Source organism: Rhinatrema bivittatum, chromosome 8, assembly GCF_901001135.1.
Source record: "Rhinatrema bivittatum chromosome 8, aRhiBiv1.1, whole genome shotgun sequence".
NCBI classification, from domain to species: Eukaryota; Metazoa; Chordata; class Amphibia; order Gymnophiona; family Rhinatrematidae; genus Rhinatrema; species Rhinatrema bivittatum.
In genome coordinates this window covers 3,626,795-3,645,012 of record NC_042622.1, presented here as the reverse complement: position 1 = coordinate 3,645,012, position 18,218 = coordinate 3,626,795, and the positions used below count along the sequence as shown (strand labels likewise).

The 18,218-nt window shown below is 43.4% G+C and overlaps 1 protein-coding gene across 5 annotated transcripts in view; it reads left to right on the top strand.

Moving 5' to 3' along the window:
• TBC1D20 (TBC1 domain family member 20) overlaps positions 1–5,179 on the top strand; it is a 43,552-nt gene extending 38,373 nt beyond the window's left edge. For all 5 annotated transcript variants that reach the window (XM_029613273.1, XM_029613274.1, XM_029613272.1 and 2 more), the window contains one exon: positions 3,027–5,179. In XM_029613273.1, coding sequence (XP_029469133.1) covers positions 3,027–3,279 — 253 coding nt within the window. In that variant the 3' untranslated portion in view covers positions 3,280–5,179. The remainder of the gene's footprint in view (positions 1–3,026) is intronic.
• Positions 5,180–18,218: the final 13,039 nt, after the last annotated feature.

The window sequence follows — 18,218 nt, the reverse complement described above, 5'->3', positions numbered from 1 at the left end:
ACACGAGTCAGGCAAAGCGTTCCTGCCCCATGATCGGGCTCTTGCCCTGTCCTCACCTGCGAGCACAGTGTACGGCAGTTGGCAGGTTTCTGCTTGCCTGCTGCTTCATTTGTTGGGCCACATGGCTGCCTCTGTCCATGCCACTCCATTGGCCCACCTTTGCATGCACAGAGCGCAATGGACATTACAGTCGCAATGGTAGCAGGCATCCCAGGACCTCAAGGCACGTGTCTCCATCACGCCACCTCTGCAGGTCTCCCTGTCCTGATGGGAGAACCTCTCCAATCTGGAACAGGGGATCCCATTTCAGGCTGCCCTTACCACCGATGTCTCCACCCATGGCTGGTGGGCCCATGTGGACTCCAACGCAGGGATGGTGGACAGCACAGGAATCTCTATGCCAGATAAACTTCCTGGAGCTTCGGGCGATTTGTTTCGCTGTTGGGGCATTTCGAGACCACTTTTCCCACAAGGCAAAACGTGGTACATCAACAAGCAGGGAGGAATAGGGTCGTTCCTCCTCTGTCAAAAGGCGGTGCAGATTTGATCCTGGGCTCTGGTGCAGGGAATGTCCCTGCGAGCGATGTATCCAGCCGGATCACTGAATGTGGTAGCGGACTGCCTGAGCTGTGCGTTTCAACCGCACGAGTGGTCCCTGGATCCGGCTGTGGCAGTCCGGATTTTCCACCAGTGGGGAACTCTGGATGTGGATCTCTTTGCCTCCCTGTGCAACTGCAAGGTGCGCAATGTCAGTTTCCTGTTCAGGACAGACAGACTTCCAGCGACGGACGCCTTTGTCTGTCATTGAGGCACAGGTCTCTAGTATGCGTATTCTCTTCCGCTAATCATGAGACCTGTCTTGAAGCTCCAGCAAGAATCCTCGTGGCCCAGGCAAGTCTGGTTCCCACTCCTCTGTCAGAGAATTTGTCAGTCTGGGAACTACGCCCGATCTGATAATACAGGATCGGGGCAGGCTGCACCATCCTAACCTCCAGGCGTTAACCTTAATGACCTGGAGGTTGAACGCCTAGTCCCTGGACCTGTCTGACAAACGTGACTTAGGTGCTGGTTGCTTCCGGGAAGCCTTCCACAAGGAAATCTTACCGATTGAAGTGAAGAAGGTTTTCCGTCTGGTGCTAGGGACATGGCTTAGATCCATTCACCTGCCCCAATCCGAAGTTCTTGGACTATTTGTGGCACCTCTCTGAGGTTGGGCTTAAGACCACCTCGGTCAGGGTCCATCTGAGTGCCGACGGTGCTTACCATCAAGGTGTTGCTGGCATGCCCGTCTGTGTTCAGCCCATAGTAGATTGCTTTATGCAGGGCCTGCTTCAATTGAAGCCCCCCCTCTGTACTCCTGTTGTGTTGGCACGGCTCACGCGCCCTCCCTTTCAGCCTATGTGCTCCTGCGAGTGATCACCTCAGCTTGCAGTGTTAGTAAGCTTCAGGCCTTGGTTACAAACCCGCCCTACACGAAATTCTTTCATGACCGGGTGGTCCTCCGTACGCATCACAAGTTCCTGTCCAAGGTGGTGACCGATTTCCACCTTAAATCAGTCCATTGTTCTGCCCACCTTCTTTCCGAGGCCTTATTCACACCAGGGCGAGCAGGCTCTATACATGCATATCCAGCACAGCTCTCTGCTTCAACGGCAAGGAGGAAAGAGGAAAAGAGGATTTATATTCAGGCAACAACCAACTAGGACTGAATTACATAGTCTGGGTAAACAAATAATTATGGGTGTAGCTTGCTTGTTACGGCAGTTACTACCCTGAATCAATTAAGCCTGATACTTCACTGGGAATACATATCCAGCGCAACTCACTCTTCAACGGCAGGGGGGAAAGAGGAAAAGAGGAATTATATTCAGATGATAACCAACAAGGACTGAATGGCACAGGCTGGGTAAACAAATAAGCGTGGGAGTAGCTTGCTTATTGCAGCAGTTACTACCCCTAACCAGTTAAGCTAGATACTTCACTTAGATGTAGCTCTAGCACTGCTCTCTACATCAGTGGCGGGGGTGGAAGGTAAATAGAACCAAAAAGTTACTAATAAGGGCCAAGAATAACAGATAAGTATGAGAGAGAAAAAAAAGTGTGAAAGCTTGCTGGGCCGTTTGGTCGTCTTCTGCCACCATTTCTATGTTTCTATGCAAGAGGGGATTTATCCTTCTATTTAGAACGCACCGCAGGCCACAGGCAATCCATTCAGCTCTTCGTCTCTTTCGATAAGAATAGATTGGGTGTTGCAGTGGGAAACAGACTCTGTCCAATTAGCTAGCAGATTCTGTCTCCTTCAGCTGGGAGGCCGGGTCAAAGCTCACTCTGTGAGGGCTATGGTGGTGTTGGTGGCTCACTTACAGGTGGTTCCCATCCCCTAAATCTGCAGGGCTGTGATGTGGAGCCCACTACTACTAGGACAAAGGTAGTCAGCAAGATAGTAGCTTCGGCCAGTCTGTCCTTCGCAACCTCTTCCAGGCTTAAACCCAACTCTTCCTACCTGAGGCCCTTAGGTTGGGACCAGGCTGGTCCCCGGTCTTCCCAACCACACCGCAGTTGTTTTGGTGCCCATTGGCACCTGTTGTTTTTTTGGTGCAGGTTAAGTCATATTTTTCCAGGAACAGCCTAGAGCTTGGTATTCACCCATCTGGGGGGGCTACCATCCTGCTTGTCCCAGGAGAAAGCAGAGTTGCTTACCTGTAACAGGTGTTCTCCCAGGACAGCAGGATGTTAGTCCTTGGGAAACCCCCCCCGCCGCCCCACGGAGTTGGGTTCTCCTGCGTTTTATTTTTTCGCTTGTGAGTTCTATGTTGCGAGACTGAGGAAGGGACCCCGTGTGGACGCACAGATAGTTTTCCGTGCTGGGCTCCATCTGTGAGGACTTACCTGCTGCAGTCCTAGGAGAACAGCTGTTACAGGTAAGCAGCTCTGCTTGCTGATAAAGGGAGCAGTATCATTGTGCTGCTGCTGGAGGTCTGTGTTTCTTCTCATGTTCTGTGGTCTCTCTTTTTCTCTTTTCCAAGGACTGCCGCCTCAACATTTAAAGACTTTGAGCTGGCCTCCTGTCAGCAGCGGCCAGATAGTGTGCTGCGCCAGCGTTTTAGAAACGATGGGAGACGTGGCCACTCAGAGTCCATCCTGGCAAGACCACGGAGCAGTCGTTTGATGAAGCTGGCTGTGATGGGGCTGACCGTGGCACTGGGAGCCGCAGCACTCGCTGTCGTCAAGAGTGCTCTGGATTGGGCCCCCAAATTTGAGTTGCAGATTTTTCCCTAATGGGGAGAAGTGAATGTGTGTTCTCACTTTAAATATCCCAGTCTCATGGGAGACCGCTGCTGTTCTTGGTTATTTGGGTCTTCCGTCTGTGACCGGTGCACACCTCCTTCATGGCTTGAAGCTGTGCGTCTCTGAAACATTTCCATCTTGATTGCAAGAACAGACCCGTGAATTTGGCGAGTTTGCTTTGGGCCATGTGAGGATACTGATCAGGAGAGGCCACAATTTTTTGTAGCCTTTGTGTCAAAAGACTTCAGTGCTGTGCCAGCTGCAGCTGTTATCCAGCATCTGGAACCTGCTTCCAGGGTGAGCGTCCCTGCCACTGGAATTGGAGCCCGAGAGGATGTAAATGTCAAGTTTTCTTTCTTTTGGAGATTAGTATCCTGTAATAAAGTGATGGGTAGGACTGCCCAAAGCTAGTATCGACCGAGCTGAGGGGTTGACAGAAGCGTGGAACACCACTCTATATGTACTTCATTCTTCCACCATCTCCTTCCAGATATAAGTAAAAACTCATAATGTGTAATTTCTACCTACAGTGACGGGCTTGTTCTGTGTAGAATATTAATATAAATGTAAATAAGGACCTGTACAGACACCTTTAATTGTGTAAAGTAAATGTCCACCAAATGACTACCTGATGTGGTCTTTATTAGGGTCTTAAGTTCTGCTCTAGTGGTATGCTTTGATTTGTATGCCCCAGTCGTGACAGAGACGGAGATACTATGATGTGGTCCCTGTATATTAGCTGTAGTTGCAGACACATATTGGCCACATGGTAGCACAGATGTCGGAAATGGTTGGTGTCTTTTCATATTCTCTGAGATTACTACCTGGAGATGTTAGGCAATCAGAAGGCTAGACTAGATGGACCTTGGTTCTTCCACTTAATCAAGTCTCTGGATATAAATGAGCACTTTTAGAATATCTGCTTGGTCGCTTCATTAGTGGTGGTCAGATATGCATTTCCTCGTTACCCTGGGTAGCTGGTGGAGATGGGGGGTACTTGCCACACTATCACAAGTTGGTGGTGGAACTGTTTTATTGTGCTCGCTGATCTTGGTTGTTGTGGGATAGGGACTGCTCCCTTCTCTCATCATTACTTTATGAAAGTTGGGGGAATGGCACATGCAGTAGCCTCCATTCCTAAGGGAATGTTTAAGCCCTTCTGGCCTGGAAATGCAAAGAGTATGAGAAGCCAAATTACTATTATGTACATTTTTCTTTATTGCTTATTAGTATTTTTATTATAGTTTTAAAATTTAAAAAAAAGTACAAGAGACCAAGTGTGCTACTGTGGATATGGCTTCATGCCAGCCACTGCTTGGTGTACTAGAGCAGTAGGTGTCGGTGAGTCAGTTCATGCCGGAGCAGGAAGCGCTACTGCTACTTCTGCCTTTTCTAGCTCAATGATGAGTGACAGTGTCACTGCCAGTAGGCTGCAGGAGGAGGTAGAAGGTGCTATTGCTATTCCTGCTTCCTCTGGTGCATTGATCAAGGACAGAACTGTCAACCAGTAGGCTGCAAGAGGGGAAGGAAGTGCTGCTGCTACTCCCGCTCTTCCAGTGAGGTGATCAGTAGCAGTCCCATTGTTTTAGCTCCTTTGGGTGCTCTGTTTATCAGTGACAGGACAGAGAACCAATTGGCTGTGAAAATGTTATGGTGTAACCAAAATAAATGCTTAAATACCAGCAGCTTGAAGAAAGATCTGTATTTAAAATATGGAATATTCCAGGAGAGTGCTTCTGAATTGCCTTGCTGATAATCTCGCAGTCTCAGAGAAGATTGTTCACACAATAGATTAACTCCAGTTTACATATCAATGAGCTAGTTTGTTTTCATAACATTTTCCTGAAAAATGTAATAAAATATAAATAAATAAATAATTGAGTGACATTAACACAATATCCTATTAATAGGATGATATAATTTTATTGTGTATATTAATGAAACTGGGAATCTTGTAAGTCATGTGATTTATTGTGAATTAAGCCTAGAGGGCAGGAACAAAACTTAAGGCTGAACTTGACATACTTTTTGACTTTTGGACTACATTCTAGCATTTCAGTATATTTTATCATATCAGCAACCTTGAATAATTCTACAAGTCTAATCAGTGTAAATTCAGTCCAATAATAGCTTCATAGGAAAACGTTTTCAAAGCATTTTAACATTCCCGCCTTTGTCATATTTACTATGATGACTAATAATTTTGATGTAAATGATGAGTATAAGAAGGTCCATAGGGATTAAGTTTCAGGTCTTGGGTCAGGAAATATTAACATTAAAAATCATTTGCACTTTTGAAGCTTTGAATTTAAAATGGTGCCCCATAGATAGGAGAGGGGCAGCAAATGGCCAGTTGTCTTTTGTCCATAGTATAATCAACAGTGAATAAAGTTAATGTAAATGTTTGTGGGAGGGGAAAGTTTTTCCAGAATTTAAATTTTCTGAGGGTCACGATTGGTCGGAGTAAACGCAAAGGCAATAATATAATGTTCTAGCTGAGTAAATCCAAACTTAAGACTTTCTTACGCATACCATGCTACCACACACAGTCACTATACACTTACACATACCCTTAAATACCTTACAATAAGCCCATAATCAATCAGACTCTTCCTGAAAGGAGAGCTCCTTCAATCTTTGTTTTGTTATCCATAACCACCCCAGCAAGTAAGGAAACTTCTTGTTGAGTCTTTACCAATCTTATCTAGTTTCATTGGCCATTCACTTTACTTGTGAAGGAGAGATTTTTAGTTCGTAGATTCTGAAGTTGGGAATTAAGTAATGCATAAGTTTGTACCAGCTGGATGAATTGAATGGCATTGTCTTCTTTTCACTTAATGATGATGGATAACTGGATGATAACTGAAAGCAGAAGCAATAAAAATCATGGAAGTATTGACAATGGACAAAGAAGTTGGGTGCAATGTACTCAAAGGTTATGAAATATAACATACTTTTAAAGCTCTTTCTCTGTCCAGTGTCTGAATTGGGGGTGTAAACTTGCCATTTCTTTCTTGAGGATTTCTGTGATTTTTGGGCCATCCATATTTATTTGTAGGGGTTTTATATACTGTTATTCGGTAGAGCCATCATAACAGTTTACAAATCTGCAATTATCATCCAACATATGCAATTATCTTACAATCAAATGGAGTTAACATAGTAGTTGGGAACAGTAGGGTTTTCTTGAGGATTTCTGTGATTTTTGGGCCATCCATATGAATCATATGACTGGGTTAAGATGAATCAAGTTCAAGAACAAGATCAGCAGGGGCTTGGCAATCATAGTTGGATAAAGTAGCATTCAGCAAAGCCAGGAAGTTTGGAGGTGGATTATGATTCTTGGAACCAAGGGATGATTAATGTTAGGAGAAGTCCACAGGAATATGTCTCAAAGTTTGTCTTGTTAAAGTTTCAGGGTTGGTATTGATAGAACATTGTGATGGTTATTGTCAATGAGTTGTCCTAGAAGTGAGCGACTTAGTATCCGTAGAGGTGAATCCAGGCTTATGATATGGGAAGCCAGCTATGTCTCTGCCAGCTACCTTCCCTGTGGATGAGGCATGAGAGGTGAACGGCCTTGAACTGAGCAAGAACTAGAATGCACCAGGAAACCAGAAGCCAGAGAGGAGACCAAGCAGGAGTGCAGGCTGTAGAGTTAGGAGACAAAGAAGTCTTCCAAATGCAGGAGCCAGAGAACAGAGGTAGGACCAAAGTTCTGGCTGTTGATTGCCGAGAGTGCCTCTCATATAAATACAAGTTTGTGCAGGAAACAAGATGGCTGCCAAGGGAAGCAAGAAGTACTAAGCTGAGAGGATAGAATAGATAGTTCAGGCAGCCCACAGTGCCAACTGTAGGCTGGAAGAACATGAGGCATGATATGGGGCATGAAACGGATGCCCTGTGAGGGAAAGGCTAAAGAAATTAGGGCTGTTCACTTTGGAGAGGAGACGACTGAGAGGGATAAGATAGAAGTCTAGAAAATCAAGAAAGGGCTTGAACAAGTTAATGTAAATCGGTTATTTACTCTCTCATATGATAGAAGGACCAGGGGGCACTCCATGAAGTTAGCAAGTAGCTCATTTAAAACAAATCGAAGAAAATTCTTTTTCACTCAGCGCATAGTTAAGCTCTGGGATTCATTGCGAGGGGATGTGGTCTCACCAGTTAGTGTAACTGGGTTTAAAAAAGGTTTGGATAAGTTCCTAGACGTTAAATCCATAAACTGCTATTATGGTAATTAATAAGCAATAGGAGCTTGTGATTTATCTAATGTTTGGGTACTTGCCAGGTACATGTGACTTGGATTGGCCACTGTTGGAAACAGGATGCTGGGCTTGGTCTGATCAAGTATGGCATTTCTTATATTTTTCTTATGTCTGATGAGGCACCAGAATCATTGGTTGCAGTTTTCTTTCAGCCAGGGAGAAAGGTGAAGCTTTCACTAGGGTGAACTTCAAAAGCATAAAGGCATTGCAGGTAGGTATTCTTATGAGGTCAGGATGTTTCAGTTGGATTATACTAGAAACATCGTTCAGTTGAGTCAAGGATGTGAGTCAGTTCAGTAGTTGGTCAGAGTTCATTCCGGAGGTGATACATGCTGTAACAGCGAAGAAGCATTAGCTGTAAGTGATGATGTGATTCAGCAGCTACTAAGATTAAGGCTCTTCTGAATTGTCAGGAACAGGTATTGCTGAAATGATGTGAATCAGAATAAACAAGGGTGGTTCTTTATTTAACAGCTTTTCTATACTGACATTAAAATACACATCATGTCGGTTTACAGTTTAACGTAAAAAAAGTTGGAAAATTACAATAAACAGGGAAATGGGGAACAGGGCAACTGATAAATATGAAAGGAAGCACAGAGAGGCGAAATTTAGCAAAATGAAAACTAAAGAGAATACAGTATGCAAAAAGTAAAAACATATCTACAGATATACAAGTGGCTACATGGAGTCATCAGAGAGCAATTGAGAGGTGTCATGGAGCGACGGGAGGAGTAAGAGGTGCCGGGGAGGTGTATAGTAGTCAAACGAGGAAAATTAATCAGGGAAAGCCTGGTGAAAGAGCCAGGTTTTTAGCATTTTTCTGAACTTAAGAGGGCATGGCTCCAAACGAAGGTTAAGGGGTAGAGTGTTCCAGTGCATGGGGCCAGCAATCGACAGGGTGCGGTCCCTGGTGGCTGTCAGACGAGCCTTTTTAAGTGGGGGGACTTGTAAGGTGTATTTGCGGTTCGCTCTGGAGGGGCGGGAAGAATGAGTAAGTTGTAAGGATTCACTGAGCCACAAGGAGTTATGGTTGTGGATGGCTTTGTGAATGATAGTTAACGTTTTGAACAGAATGCGGTATGTGATGGGGAGCCAGTGTAGGTCCTTGAGGATGGGGGTTATATGGTCTGATTTACGAGCATTGCTTATCATCCTTGCCATTGCATTTTGTAAAATCTGGAGAGGTTTGATGTTAGAGAGAGGAAGGCCCAGGTACAAGGAGTTGCAGTAATCGAGCTTGGAGGTTAAAGTGGCTTGGATGACTGTTTTGAGGTCTTGTGTGTGGAGAAGGGACTTGAGCTTCTTTATGACCATAGGTTTATAGAAACCTCCTTTAATGACAGAGGAAATATGGTTTTTTAGGTTCAGGTGTGTGTCCACAAAGACGCCTAGGTTCCATACAGGGTGGTGAGAAGTGAGTGTAGCAATCCTGGGGTCATTAGAAGGGGAGAGTTTGAGGGTCTGTTGGTTATGGATGAGGAGGAGTTCAGTTTTAGCGGAGTTCAGGGCAAGCTGGAGGGAGGTCAGGAGAGTGTTAATGGAGGTGAGGCATTTCTCCCAGAAGTTTAAAGTAGCAGATAGTGATTCTCGGATAGGGATGATGATTTGAACATCATCAGCGTAAATGTAGAATTTCAGACCAAGATTTGAAAGATGATGACAGAGGGGGAGGAGGTAAATATTGAATAGAGTGGAGGAGAGGGAAGAACCTTGGGGCACCTTGTGGAAGAGTAAAGGAGGAGGATTCTGAGGAGCTGAGTTTAATGGAGAAACGTCTGTTTGCTAGGTAGGATCTGAACCACAAGAGGGCTGAGCTATTTATGCCGATGTCAGTAAGGCGTATCACATCTTTTCAGGAAAGGCATTCTGAATCAGATTGTAAGCACTTGCCTGTTGTGGGGCCTTGATGGACCCCTTCCACTAGAATTCAGGTAAACTGCTGGGGAATTCAGCAGATGCGGATCTTCAAGGCTTATCCACTGCCAGACTTTGAGGAGTCCAGTGGGGTTCAGGCATATCTCATCTATGTTCAGTTTTCACTATGGCAGGTTTGTTTACTCTTGAGGTTGCAAGTAAGAAGAGTTGGTCAACAGCCTACTCACGGGCGTCACCTGTAGTTGCAGTAATCGGAGCAAATGTCTTTGGCATGGACCCTGTGGTCAAGTCTTTGTAGTTGTAAAGCACAAATGAGATTGGAAGTGAGGTAAACCTCATTTGATTTTTCAGAACAGTGTGTTTTGTGAAGCTAACTAAACTTTAAAGTAGATAAGGCAATGGGGCTGGATGGGATACATCTGAGGGTACTAAGGGAACTTAGAGGGGTCCTGGCAGGTCTACTGGCTGACCTTTTTAATGCTTCTTTAGAGTCTGGAGTAGTTCTGGAGAACTGAAAAAGGGCAGATGAAGTTCCTATTTCTAAATTGGAAATGAGGAGGCTGGGAACTATAGGCCAGTTAGTTTGACCTCTGTGGTGAGCAAACGAATGGAATCATTGCTAAAACAGAGGATAGTGCAATTTTTGGGATTAAATGGATTGCAAGATCTGAGGCAGCATAGTTTTACTAGAGGTAAATGTCAGACGAATCTGATCAATTTCTTTGATAGGGTGACCAGAGTTGGATCAAGGGAAAGTGCTAGACATAGTGTACTTGGATTTCAGCAAGGCCTTTGACACTGTTCTGGACGGAAGACTTATAAATAGTATGCCCTTGATATAGATCCTAGAGTAATTGGCTGAGTGGGAGGCGAGAAAGGGTAGTGATTTAAATGGAGTTTTCTCTGAAGAGGGTGGTGTTACTAGTGACGTGCCCCAGGGATTGGTTCTTGGACTGGTTTATTTCAACATTTTAGTGAGCGACATAGTGGAACGGTTGTGGGGAAAGGTTTGTCTTTCTGCCAATGCTACCAAAATCTGTAACTGTGGACAGCCAGAAAGGAGAGGAAAAGATGAGGGATCTAGCAACGCTTGATGAGTGATCTAAGGTTTGGCAGCTAAGATTTAATGCTAAAAAAGCCAGAGTAATACATTTAGAATGCAAAAATCCAAGGGAAAGGTACATTATGCCACATTTTGGCACTTCAAAGTGGATTACATTCAGGTACTGTAGTTATTTCCCTGACCCTAGAGGGCTCACAATCGGTTTGTACCTGAAGCAATGGAGGGTAAAGTGACTTGTAAAGGAGCAGCAGTGGGATCTGAACCCTGATTTTTATACCCTGGTGCTCTAAGCACTAGGCTATTCCTCTACTCCTAATTAGGTGACACACAACATCCTCTTAGTAGGATGATATTAATCTCCTATATTACTGAAGCTGGGAGTCTTATAAGTCATGTGATTTCTTGTAAATTAGGCCCAGAGGTCAGGAATGAAACTGAAAGCTGAACTCAACATACTTTGACTTTTATCCACATTCTAGCATTTCAACATATTTTGTCATATCAGCAACCTTGAATAATTCTACAAGTCTGAGAGTAAATTCACAATATAGTAATAAGTTTCATAGGAAAACCTTTTCAAATCACCTTAACATTAGGGCAGGCGCAGCACGCTGATGGACCTAATAGCAAGGAGGAGAGGAAGAGTAGGGGGGGCTATAATGGAAAGTAGGAATTTGTACACTGTTCTCTAATCCGCTTATTGCCAGGACTTGGAAGTGTTTCCAAATGCTTGTTGTGCGCACACCTTGACAGGAATGAACCTCATTCATAAGCCATGGCATGTTGAGGATAATTCCAATCTCTCAAATTTACTGCTAATGTCCTTCTTCATATTTACTTTGTATCAAAGAGCTACCGCCTCATGTAATATATAACGGCAACTTATCGCAGTGCAAGTAGAAATTCTTTTTAATCAGGCCCATGCTCTCCAGTACAAATGGGACAATTTCTGTATCTTTCTGCCACATTTCTTTGGTCTCTGATTGCATCTTTTGGTAAGAACATAAGAAAATGCCATACTGGGTCAGACCAAGGGTCCATCAAGCCCAGCATCCTGTTTCCAACAGTGGCCAATCCAGGACATAAGAACCTGGCAAGTACCCAAAAACTAAGTCTATTCCATGTAACCATTGCTAATGGCAGTGGCTATTCTCTAAGTGAACTTACTAGCAAGTTGTGCAGAGTCCGTTTGCCTTGGTGAGAATGGGGCCTCAGAAAAAAGGTGGGCAGAATGATGGACTGATTAAGATGGAAATCAATCACCACCTTAGGCAGGAACTTAGGGTATCCTGCTTACTCACCCTATCATGAAAGAATTTCATTTAGGGCGGATAGGTAACCAAAGCCTGAAGTTCACTAATCCTGCATGGGGAGAGAGAATCCTCTCTCTCCCCATGCAATCCACAGAATAGTTATGTAGAAGTATCAGTACCAACATCTGCTCCCCTATCTGTAAAGAAATATCTCCTTAGATTACGTCTGACTCTACTCCCTTTTACCCTCATCTCATGAACCCTTGTTCTAGAGCTTCCTTTCCATAGAAATCTTGCATATCTCCTGATCATGCCTTTACTTTAGGATATATATGTTTCGATCTTTGTTTGTCCCCATATGCTTTAGAACTAAGGCCACTGATTATATTAATAGTCACTCTGGACCAACTCCAACAAGTTTATATCCTTTTGAAGTTGTGGTCTCCAGTATTGAGGTCTCAGCAGAGACCAATAGGGGCAACATCACCTACAATTATCTGCTGACCATTGCTCTCCCTATGCAGCCAAGCATCTTTCTGGTTTTTGCCATCACTTTATCCATCTGTTTGGTCACCTTACAATCATTAAATACAATCACCCCTAGCTCCTGCTGTTCTTTTATGCATAGAAGAATTTTACACCATTTGTTGTACCTCTCCCTTTGGTTTTTGCATCCTAAATGCATAACTTTGCATTCTTTTAGAATTAAATCTTAGCTGCCAGATCCTAGCCCATTCCTCAAGCTTTGCTTTATCCTTCCTCATGTTTTCCACACCTTCCTGGATATCTACCCTCTTGCAGATTTTGGTGATATCGGCAAAAAGACAAACCTTTCCCAATAATCCTCCTGCTATATTGCTCACAACAAAAGTTTGTAATAGTATAATGGCTCCATAAATATCTTGGATGTAAGAAGATGAAAGCTCATTGCCCATCAGGTACTGTCCTTATGAATTTACTTCCAATGGGATCCTCTCCTGATTCAGTTTCTTCAACCTTACATCAGCCACTTACCAGTAATCTCTTTTATTTGGCCCAGTCTCTTCCCTTCCTCCCAAGAAGCAGAGAATTAATGTAGGCACAATCTATTAAGGAACTCTCCCCCCAACTCATCTCCACTTCGCTCACCAAACAAAGCAGTCCCACATTTTCTGACTCGAAACACTGATCATCCCTATAATGTGCCACATCACTCCAGATACCCAAACAAATTTCCAAGTCCCCTGCAGCATGTAATACATAACAAGCTCACAGAAACTGGACATTCCACTTTATGACTTTTGTCTCCTCAGTGCACAATTTAGTGAGCAATAAATGCCACTCATTATCGGCCTTATTGAAGAATTTAATCTCCAGAGACATGGATAGAAGACACCATCCTTATCCTACTTGATCTCATTGCAGCTTTTCACACAGTCAACCATAACTTCCTTATCCAGCGCCTGGATAATATTGGCATTGCAGGTACTGCCCTCAGTTGGTTCAAGTCTCTCTTATCCAACAGAACCCAATCTGGTGGGCCAACAAATCTTCAACTTCCAGAATCATTGTGGAGCCCCCCCAGGGCTCCATCCTTTCCCATTATTCTTCAACATCCATGTTCGATCTGCGACCTTATCCAGACTTTCAACATTGTGTCACTTTTTTGCCGATGATATTCAACTTTGCGTTATCTATGGAGCCAGACAAGCCTTCTCAATTATCAATCTTAACAGATGGCTCAGCTGTAGCTCAACGGCTCAGCAGGCATAAACTTAAATTGAACCCCTCCAAATTTGAATTCCTCTGGTTGAGCTGATGGGGTCATCCCCTATTCCTTCTACCATCACTTTAAAAAAAACAAAAAAAAACCCCTTCAGCCACAAGATTTGGTCTGATGTTAGCAATGAATTCCCACATCACCAAAGTAGTGATACCTCCTTCATGCACCTCTGCCAGATCAGACAACTTCGCAACTACCTTGGCCACCATAATTTGGCTTCAATCATACACACACTAATGACCAGTTGATTAGATTATTGCAACTCCCTACTAAATAGTATCTCCAAGACCAACTTAAAATGGTTATAACTCATGCAAAGCACTGGAGCCAGACTCTTGGTGGGCACCAAAACTTCATATCACACGTGCCCCAGCCTATATAAACTACATTGGCTCCCAACAGAAGCGAGAATAACATTCAAGATCCTCTGTTTCACCTTCAAATGTGTGAACAAACAGGCCCTAGAATATACCTCTCACAGCTCCTGACACCTTACATACCTGAGAGACTGCTGCTCCTCACATACAGCCCTTCTGCCTCCTTCCCCCCCCCACCTTAACCGCTGTAAAACTAACCTGCACAGGCCTTTAGCTATTATTAGGCTTTAGCCATTATTAGGCTTCCAAACTCTGGAATGAGGTACCATGGCCCATTGGCTTTGAATCTGCAAAAAGGCTGAGGCATGGCTGTTTAACCAGACCTTCGATCAGTCTGATGAAGAAACGCAATCTCGTTTGTTCTGACTGTTGTAGCCAATCCATTTCTGTAATAATTTATAGCCACTCCTGATTTGCTCTGTCATTTTACCTTCCTACCCACTTTAACAGTTTGTTATCCCCTTTGGAGACCGATCTTGTGATAGTGATACATCTTTTAGCAAATACTGAAATAATAATAATAATAATCCTTCTGAATTCAGGGGCCATCAACCTGGTACTCATGTATTGAAGGATCTCGGCTCATCAGCCACCTCGGGGCTGCAGTTGAAATGTCTGCTTTTATTCCAATGTTCTTATTGGTTTTGTTTCAATTATCCTTTTAATTCAATGTCCAATGTTTTTTGTTGAGATGTATATTGCTTTGAGAGGTTTACTGTAATCTATAAGCTGATTCATAAATAAATAAATCTGTAAGAACCAGTGTATGCTGAGATTGTACATCCCCAGTGTTGAAGGCAGTATGGGTCTCGTAGAAATAGATTACATCTATAGAGCTATCATAATCGGCCTATAAGCAAACAATACTTAATGGCATCAGCAGACCCAAATCCCCAAAAAGTGCTACAGTATGAAAGTGAACAAGCACGATTGCTCTCCTTTCTTAAGCTTGGAAAATTATTCGGTGAATAGAAGGAATGACTGAGAATTCACCAGCACACAAGGGGAAAGAAGTATCAGGATTTTCAAAACGAGAGAAAAAGCTTTTTAAAAATTCAGCCCAGAAAACAAGGAAAGAAAACTAGCAGACCACAAATAAAGTAGGAAGCAAAGTTCCTGTAAGATTTTTCCAAGCTGTGTGTGGATGAATACATAAGATTTACACATGAGCAGTGAGTGGGCTGACAAAAAAACTGATTCTACTCTAGTGTCATTGCTTATCGCTTCTCCCAGCCCATCACCAAGCACCCAAGTTCTCTGTCTTTATCCTTCATTCTGTCTCTCTTCTCATGTCTCTTTTCTCTTGATTACATCTCTTCTCACATTTTCAGCTCTCACCTCCTTCTCTGTTTTCCTCTCCTAGCCTCCCATGCCTTCCACCACCTCCTCCATTCCCTCAATCTGTACACGATCAATTTCCGTTCTAAGAACATAAGAAATTACCAAGGATCCTTCAAGCCCAGCATCCTGTTTCCAACAGTGGCCAATCCAGGCTACATGTTCCTGACAAGTAGCCAAAAACTAAGTATATCCCGTCCTACTGATGCCAGTAATAGCAGTGGCTATTCTCTAACTCAACTTGATTAATAGAAGGTAATGGACTTCTCCTCCAAGAGCTTAAACCTTTTTTTTTTTAACTCTGCTACACTACCTGCACTAACCACATCCTCTGGCAACAAATGCCAGAGTTTGTGTGTTGACTGAAAAAGAACTTTCTCCGATTAGTTTTAAATGTGCCCCATGCTAACTTCATGGAGTGCCCTCTAGTCCTTCTATTATCTGAAAGAGTAAATAACCAATTCACATTTACCCGTTCTAGACCTCTCATAGTAACATATATAACAGTGATGACAGCAGAAAAAGACCAAAATGGTCTATCTAGTCTGCCGAGCAAGCTTCCCAAGGTAGTAACTGCTGCTCTGTGCAGGTTACCCCCATGTTTTTCTTAAGGGTAGTAACTTCCGCTCCATGCTGGTTTAGCTTTTTTATTTATTCCCATCCTCTAGCCTTTTAGGGATCCACAGTGTTTATCCCTTGCCCCTTTGAAATCCTTCAGTTTTAGTCTTTACCACTTCCTCCGGAAGGGCATTCCAGGCATCCACCACCCTCTCAGTGAAGAAATATTTCCTGACATTGGTTCTAAGTCTTCCTTCCTGGAGTTTCAAATCGTGACACCTACTTCTACTAAATTGTTTCCAATGGAAAAGGTTTGTTGACGACCATGGATCATTAAAATCTTTCAAGTATCTGAAGGTCTATAACACATCACCCCTGCTCCTACTCCCCTCCAGGGTATACATATTCAGGTTCTTCAACTTTTCGTGTCATTTGATGGAGACCAGCCACCATTTTGGTCGCCTTTCTCTGAACCGCCTCCTTTGAGATACGGTCTCCAGAACTGAGCACAGTACTCCAGGTGAGGCCTCACCAAGAACCTGTACAAGGGAATTATCACTTCTGTTTTCTTACTCGATATTCCTCTCTCTATGCAGCCCAGCATTCTTCTGGCTTTGGCTATCTCCAACCTATGCCCCAAGTTAAGTGTGTAAAAAAAAAGTCGGGAAACCCAGATAACAGAGCAAGGCATACCTCTGAGGGACCACAGAAATTGCCTCAAGAATTCTCAACTGGGTGAGGGATGGTGAGGTATCTCTGCAGGAGAGCAAGACTCTCTTTTACAGAATTTAGAATAAGAACATAAAACATGCCATGCTGGGTCAGACCAAGGGTCCATCAAGCCCAGCATCCTGTTTCCAACAGTGGCCAATCCAGGCCACAAGAACCTGGCAATTACCCAAGTGCTAAGAAGATCCCATGCTACTGATGCAATTAATAGCAGTGGCTATTCCCTAAGTAAACTTGATTAATAGCCATTAATGGACTTCTCCTCCAAGAACTTATCCAAACCTTTTTTGAACTTTCATCCCTGAACTACAAACGTAGATGGTGCATTTGGAGGCAGGAGGCTGCTTAGAATCGAGCTCAGCTTTATGTATATTCGACGTGAGTTTGCTATGGAACAGCCAGCGTTTGATGGAAACGACTCAAAGGATGCAGGCCAAGATGATAGGGCTGGAATTAAAAACTGAATGTCATCAGTGCAGATCTAATAGGTTACCCCAGACCAGCAAGTAATTTACACAGAAGAGCCAAGCAGATATTAAACAAAACAGCAAACAGGGATGAACTGTGGGGGAAGCTTGTGCTAATTGAGTCGCAAACCTAACCTATGATTCGCCCTTGAGCGAATGTTGCAGTTACATTGTAAACTGATGTGATTTGTATCTTTTTACAGGAATGTCGGTATAAAAAAGTTAAAAATAAATAAATCTGCTGTGTATGGTCATTCAAGTAGGAATTAAACCATAACAAGACTTTATTTAGGTATTTATTTTAAACATTTATGCTTTGTTAAAGGCAAAGTTCATATACCAGATATCCCATTTTAACTCAGTACAGAACCAAAACCCAATATTCAGGGTTTCAGCATCAGCTGATTTCTTCAACAGTACCGCACAGACCTTGTACCGCCAACTGTGTCTGATAGGAAAAGCATTTCACTTCTAAAGTGTTTATGAAAGTCAAATTTTTTGTGAATGACCATCATTCACAAAACCATATATCAGCAATCTTCACTTCAACTTACCATTCCTCTTGATCTCCACGCCTCATCAAGACCAATCAGATCCGCTTACAGAGACACCCTCCAGGTACCCCCTAACAAATCCACTATACACAACTCCATTAAAAAACGAACTCTTTCCACGGCCGGACCACATCACTGGAACTCACTCCCCTCTGATCTACGCCACGAAAAATGCCAGTTCTCCTTCAGAAAAAAACTGAAAACCTGGCTATTCACTCAAGCATACCGCTGAAGATACTGTCTTCTTCCAGATACTGCTGTCTTCTTCCCTATTACCTCCCTTCCTTGCCCCCCTCACCCTCCCTCCCACCTTCCCTTCCTGTCTCTCCCTCTGTCCCCCCCCCCCAACTATAGAACTGTTCCGCCAACTCCACTAAAACCACTAAATGAATGTACAAGCTTTATCTAATCAATAGCTCTCTACTCATTGTTATTTTACTGTTTCTTACTATTTTTTACTGTTTAATCTATCCCTCTTTTCTAATGACCAAGTTACGCACTCCCTGTTTTATTGTAACTTTTATACGCCTTGCTGTTAATTGGTTTCTCCCCTGTTCATTGTAAACCGGTTCGATAAGACTTGTCTTGAGCATCGGTATATTAAAAGAACTTAAATAAATAAATAAATTGCTGTTGATCAAGTATGGGATATTAATCAATGAAAGCGGTTAATGGCTTGAGCC